The sequence below is a fragment of the Gekko japonicus genome, unplaced genomic scaffold (assembly GCF_001447785.1).
Source record: "Gekko japonicus isolate JY-2015 unplaced genomic scaffold, Gekko_japonicus_V1.1 scaffold1920, whole genome shotgun sequence".
Classification (NCBI taxonomy): domain Eukaryota; kingdom Metazoa; phylum Chordata; class Lepidosauria; order Squamata; family Gekkonidae; genus Gekko; species Gekko japonicus.
This window is the reverse complement of record NW_015173193.1, coordinates 106,102-112,948: the sequence shown is the minus strand read 5'-3', so window position 1 is coordinate 112,948 and position 6,847 is coordinate 106,102. Positions and strand designations below refer to the sequence as shown.

Here is a 6,847-nt window from a genome sequence, read left to right as displayed (position 1 = left end):
GCCCCCGCCGCCCCTCTCCTTCCCCTGCCACCTCTGCGGCGCCCACTTCCCCGCCGCCGACCTCCGCGACAAGCACCGCCTGTGGCACGCCGTGCGCGAGGAGCTGCTCCTGCCCCTCGGCCCGCCCGACGGCGCCGCGGCCCCCGGCGGCGAGCAGCAGATCTTCTCCTGCAAGCACTGCCCCGCCACCTTCTTCAGCTCGCCCGGCCTCACCCGCCACACCAACAAGTGCCACCCCTCGGAGAACAGGCAGGTCCTCCTCCTCCAGATGCCCCTCCGGCCCGGCTGCTAGGCGCCAGGGCCTTGATCGTGCGATAGGATCTCTTCGCCCGCTCGACCAGACCCGACCCGACCCGACCCGACCCTCCGCCCGAACGAATCCTATCCGGACTGTAATTCCTATGGAAAGTCGCAGTGCGCGGCCAAACGGAGCCCACACAGACTCGCAACGGTCGTCACGCCAAGAAGAGTATTAACGTCTGAGCACGAAGCCTCCTGGCTGCCTTATAATAGGGGGTTCGCTGGTGCGCACGGTATGTTCTGTGAATCAAATCCCCCCCCCCCCTCTCCCGGCACGGAACGCGTCCCGTTTTCAGCGAAGGAAGGAAGGAAGGGGAAAACTCAAGCTTGCTCCAGAAAGAAAGCGCCCGCTCCGCCTGACCACTGAGCGCTGCAACGTTGCCTGTCCGTGAAGCACTCTCTAGCCAAGCCCAGAGCCACCTGCGTGCCTGCCTGGCATGTCCGTGTCAGCTTTCTGGGGAGAGCCGGACGGGCGGGCGACTTGTTTCATTCTGGTTCCTCCCGCTCCCCCCCCCCTCCGGATCAAAGTGATCTCCCGACCCTGTATTTAACGAAGGTGTGTTCGTTTTCATTAGTTGAACCTGCTGTTGCAGCCTCCGAGGTTTATAACCTTTTCATTTGTGGTGAAGTGTTTTATTCGTTGTGTCCTGTATTAAAATATCGCTGGATATTCGTAGCAAAGTCAAAGTCCCCGTCCTTTCTATTTACACATTAAATACGAACCTGGGCCCCTTCTGTCTCCTCTTCCTCATTACTGGCTATTAAAAACCTGGACTGGTGATCTTTTGTCGTCATGCGCTTCTTTTTTGAGTACCTTGTGCTGTACTCGAAGTTTATGGAAAGGCAACCTGGGAATGGAAGGGGTGGTGTCACCTCTCCCCCCAATCTTCCAGAGTCAGCCGGGATCCAGACCATCAGCAGACTCATCCAGTGAGCTCTAGGAAGTTTAGGCTGGTTTTTCTGAATAGGCCCCCTTCCAATGTTTGACCAACTATTTTCGAAACTGAAGGCATTTCCAAAAGCAGTTTGCAACATGGCAGAGAGGTCAGCCCCTTCAAGAAAAAAAGGCAAATTTTTGACTGGGATACCGCAAGCCCTTTGCCCAGAGGCGTCTTCCGATCCCAGCATATAATTCCCACTTGATTGCATTTGACACTTTTTTGAGAAATTCTGGCAACCAGAAATAAAGGCATGCACCTTCTCCCTTCAAAATGCACTAAAACTTTCTCCCTGAAGTTGTTTTTCAGTTACTTCTATATTTTTAGCTTTATAAAAAAATGAATTAATTTTGCATAATCTTTTTATTTATTTAATTTATTATTTTTTTTAGCCAGACAAGGTAACCGATCCATTGCTGTGATGTTCAATGGCAAATTAGTAGAGGTGGCAAAAAACTGCTTCCCTTTCAGTTTAATTGTTGGGATAATTTCCCACTAGTTTCTGGTCAGGTGAAAAATACAACATGCATAATGAAGGATAATTCAAGATGAATTTAGCTTTGAGCCCCCCAACTCATTTAAGAGAGCACCTAAGAAGCCTTTTCCCTGCAAATCAGCTGACAAGTGTGGTCTTAAAGAAGCTATCTCCTTAAATATTTGAATAGTGTAAGAAAAAAAATAACCCCCACCTTCCTTCCAAATGGGTACTTGGGTAATTTTTCACATTTTTGTAGGAATTTGAACTGCCTTTGGCAGTGATGGTGCTGGTATTTACACACAGCAGCAAGAAAGCACTGCTGAATTGTGAGAACAGTTTACCAGCACTCAGCTGTGAACACTGAAGCCAACCTCACTTTGCCCATGACAATCCCCAAAGGGTTGGGAAACAGAAACTTCTGTAGAAGGATATTTTGCAAATGCTAAAGGAGGTTTTCAGGCAAAATTAATTCAATGGGACAATTGCTATATGCTTTACTTGGTGCAAAGCCTATCAAACGTATTGAGCCAAAAGGTTTTAGATGGGAACAACTAACGGGAGAGTCTGTGAATGAGATTGTTAGCTCTCAAGAAGCTTGCCGTAAAAATCTCAGCAATCCCTTATCCAAGAGACAAGCCGTTCCATGACTGCTCTTCACCCTCCTCACAGAGCTAGGCAAATTGCTATTGATTGAAGCATTTCCCAATGTTTGTAAGTGGAATACAGAGTATACAGAAGATGGTAAGAATAATTTTATTGTATTATTAAATAGCATGTCTTTTCTTCAACCATTACAAATTTGTATATACTACACGGTGAACAAATACATCAATATATATTTCTATAGTTGCCCAAATGAGGGGCAGGTATTTACACATGCAGTTAGTACCGGTGCCATGCTACATTTTGTTAGAGTGGAATATGGCAGACAACACAGTTGTATGTCTTCTTCGGTAGGAAAATATCTCTGGGGATAGTGGGAGTGTGAGGTGGAATGTGTTTGCGTAGACAGCTGCAGCTATAAGGGCACAGTCCCTTTTCCCTCCGGTAATGGTACATAGCTCAGAGCAATGACTTGACATGGCAAAGTGCTTGAAGACATGTGAGTGTATACGTATTTTACAGAGAAAGGAATAGCCTCATTTTGGTGGAAGGAGGAATTGCGTCCTGTGGCCATAACTCCCAACTGCAAAGCAAAAACTAGCAAGAGAAAGTAGAAAGTTTGCAATTTAGCACCAGGATTCTGTTATTGTGACTGTCCAGTAGTGAATGACAGTAACAGAGGTGGTGCTGGACCTGTTTACTTGAAAGGGTTTATTCATATCACAAACATACTCTGTACATAATTTTATGCAATTTTGAACATCACCTTTGAAGAGGACTTCACAGACACATCTTCATTGGAAAAGTAGTACATTCATTTGCAAATGGTACATGTTTTATTATTGAGAGGGTTGCACAATAAATAGAGCAGAACATGCCTGCAGTCTCCAGCTCCGGGGTGGCTAGCAACCAACTGCAGAGGTTAAAACAGAGTGGCTGCTGTTGAACATCTCACAAGAAAAGGTAAAAGATGCAGAAAAGGATTGCACTGACAAACTATGGCAGCAGGAAGTCTGATTAAAAAAAATATTCTAACAAAAGCTAAAATATTTTCATTGTGAAAATTCCAATATGGTTTTCTAAAATAAACCTAAGAGTGGATGACTGTGGGGAAAATATTCTCTTTAGGCACAGGAATAGCATGAGAAGATGCTGCAGGTGTCATTCCTTCTTAAGTCTTGTTGGCTGAACCAGAGGAGCGGCGCAGCTTCATAGACATGCGGCTCTTGCTAGTCCGGGGAGACATGGGGAAGCCTAGATCGGGCCCGTCCATCTGCGCTGCTGCTGGAACTTCGGACGCCTGAGTCTCTGGGTAGGAGCCTACAGGGAACAAGAGCGACCCCACATATTAAAGCAAATCTGCTTCAGCAGGGAATCAGGAACACCCCCCCCCCAGCAATCAGCTGCTTCTTTGGCGCAGGCAGGACAATGTTAACTCAGCTGGCCAGAACCATCTCAAAAAACCCAGTACATCTCAAGTAGTCAAGCAAAGCCTGTGTTTGTAAGGCTGATGGGTGGCCTAAGCTTAAAATCCAAGGTCTGTGACAACAAAGCAGGTGGAGGCTAGGTTGGGGAGGTACTGAAAAGGTTCAGGCTCACATCTATTTTCTTCTCTATGTTCTCATAAAGGTCAGAAGTGTGAACAGATCGTGCTAGTTGGATACTACATGGTTCATTATCTTTGTAAAAAGAACAAGATGAATTTGAGAGGCAGCCTGGTTGAGACCCCAAAGAAGTCATTTCCCTTAGATGGGACTCCAAAGGAGAAGGGCAGCAACAGCAGCACAGGAGTTAGATTTGATAGCTATAGCAGTGGCAGACTTCTATAGATGAAAAAAAGGGCCATGTTTCATGGGGCAAGCGTCCATTAGTCTAAGTATGTGCAGTCCTTTCATTTAATCACAATTGTTAAATTCTTTATTCTTTGCCCACTACACAGTATAGATTACCTGAACATACCTGTAAAGATATCACTGTAGTTAGGCACCAACTGACTGCAGCTGAAGTTTACAAACAGGTACCAGCTGCCCATACCATGAACAATGCTACTTCTGTCCCAAGTTCAGACATTCTCAGCTACATGTGAAGAGCTACAAATGCAGGAATCCTAATTTGTCTGCAGGACAGGTACCCATTGTCACAACTACAACTAATGGTTGCCTGCTTTCTGGTTTTCAGCAACGATGCAAACACAAGGCGATACCACAGTTAGCTAACACGCAGTTCTTACAGGAAGAAAAAAAGTCAAATTTTGATCCCAAACACACATGGACATAAAGTCAGCTTATTTTAGAAAGTCTTGTACACATGCAATACCCACCCACCTACCCAACTAAGGGATCTGGAGCCAAGCACTGCACCGCAGTCCTTTTGAAAACAGTCCCCCCATCCAAATTGTGCGAATATACATTTATACTAATTTTAATGTTATATCCCAGTATATTAAATGCGTATTTTAGACTTTAAAAAAATCAAAAAAATATTCTTCAGGGGTATCACCATAATAAATCATTGAGGACATCCATGCCCCAAAGTTATTTAACAGAATTTATTCATTAGATGAGCTCCAAAGAACCCCAATGCTCAAGTGAAAACACAGTGAGGTGGGAGGGGTTGCTGATTTCCCCCCTTCCAGCTGCCTCCCTACCAACCATATCAAATCATGCTCAAAAGGATACCCTGACTTTTCAAGGGATATGCCGGGGTGGCAGCAGAAAAAGGGTCAGAACAAGCTTTAGCTCACGTATGATTCTCAGCCATACTAGGGTAGGGGATGTTGAAAAGGCTTATGAGAAAATGCACGGAAAATGAGTTAGGATGCTGCTTTTAAACCAACTTCTGAAATAATTTGGATATTTAATATTGTTACAACTTTGTGAGAAATGTGTTGATATCAGAAAGCCACTCTAAATAAATGTTTGCGCTAATTCTATAGTAAAGAAAACCCATGCATCTGTGCTTCTGCTGAAGGGAGATAAATCTCAGGATGCATTTCTTGCTTTCATTCTGCTAGATTTCCTAAAGAGGTTACTGCAAGCCATGATGGCCGGGTCAGAAGTCTAACACTGCTTTTAAAAGCGCACTGCTACAAGCCTGATCTAATAACTCAGATGATATTGCGTCTCCTTTGCCCCAACACTTTCTGAAACTGGCAACATTCGTCCCTTTACTCTTCAAATGGGGATGTTTCTCTTTATGACCCAGGCATTGCACCTTCAAACAATCAACACAGGCACAAAAGTGGAAAATTTATTCTGCCTTTTAGAAGAGAGAAAAAAATATACATGGACACGCACTTTGAATACCCCACTCCAGTGTTCAGAAATTCTTTCTTGTTCTAGTTTTACAAGGAGCCAAAGCGTTTAAAAATGGTGGGGAAGAGCAAAAAAAGTGACCGTTGGTGTTCTGCACAGCATACCATTCATAGCTAGCGTGAAAGACCTTCCATTTCAAGCCTTTGCCCTTTACCTTGAAGTGGCCAATGCTTTCTAGTGGTGGCTTGGGAAGGAGAAGAAATATCACACCATTTCTTTCTTTGTTGAGAATGGAGAAGTGATGAAGGAGAGGTGGACAGAAGTGAGGAAAAGGGAAGAAAGATAAAAAAGATAACAGGTGTGAGACGTGAGACGAACGGCAGAGGTTGGAGGGCATTTACAGATGAGTACAGAAAAGAGAAAATTAGAATTTGTTATGTTGCTACTGTGCATGCTAAAGGTTTAAAGAGGGATGCGTTAGTATGCAAAAATGAGCCAACAGCTTGACAATCAGGAAGAATACTCACCGTCTACAGGTTTACAAGAAAAAAGAAAAGAAAAAAAAGAAAAGAGTTCTATAAAAATAGTTTTGATCCAACAGCCTTTTAGCTACAAATATGATACATCCATTATGTTATGACCACATTTCAATGTTTCTGAAATAACACAGTACTACCAAAAATTGTTAGTGTTCACAAGAGTTGGAGCTTACTAACAAGCAGCTTTTTCACCTCATAAGAAAAACGAATTAGGCTCCCTTTAAAATTTCTGTAGAGAGACTTTGACCTTAGACCTCACCAACTTGCAAAAGAAATATAAATGTTAAAACCAGAGGAGTAGGGTAACAATTTTATTAGGACAATCAAAACAAGATGAAATAGTGAGCATATTTTCAGTTTATCAGAAGTTTTCATCAGTATGGATATTAAGAAAAATAAGACCCCTCCCAAAAAGAAAAGAGATTGGAGAGAGATACTTTGCTGAGCATGATGAGTAACAATATTTTTCTCTTCCTTTTTCCTTTGTTGCTTTACCAATCAGCCTGAAGAAGGTTCTGCTCACTACTTTGTGATGTTTCAGTTGGCCATAATAAATAGCAAACAACATTGGGTATGATTTCTGTATGTAGAAATTATTTCATTGTATTAATAAACAACAAAATGCTTTTCGCTTCAGCAAAAATATGAGCCAGAAATTTTTTTTATATCAGAGCAGTACAGTTTAATTTTTTTGTCTGATAACAATGGATGGGTATGTTAACATTTAATATAGCC

General features: G+C 43.2%; 2 protein-coding genes across 2 annotated transcripts in view; one reads left to right on the top strand and one right to left on the bottom strand.

The window, feature by feature from the left end:
• INSM2 (insulinoma-associated 2) overlaps positions 1-292 on the top strand; it is a 1,321-nt gene extending 1,029 nt beyond the window's left edge. The window contains exon 3 of the mRNA XM_015422620.1: positions 101-292. Within this exon, the coding sequence (XP_015278106.1) occupies positions 101-292 (192 nt within the window). The remainder of the gene's footprint in view (positions 1-100) is intronic.
• Positions 293-2,472: 2,180 nt separating this feature from the next.
• RALGAPA1 (Ral GTPase activating protein, alpha subunit 1 (catalytic)) overlaps positions 2,473-6,847 on the bottom strand; it is a gene marked incomplete at its 5' end in the record, with an annotated part of 108,347 nt that continues 103,972 nt past the window's right edge. The window contains one exon of the mRNA XM_015422619.1: positions 2,473-3,639. Coding sequence (XP_015278105.1) covers positions 3,491-3,639 — 149 coding nt within the window. The remainder of the gene's footprint in view (positions 3,640-6,847) is intronic.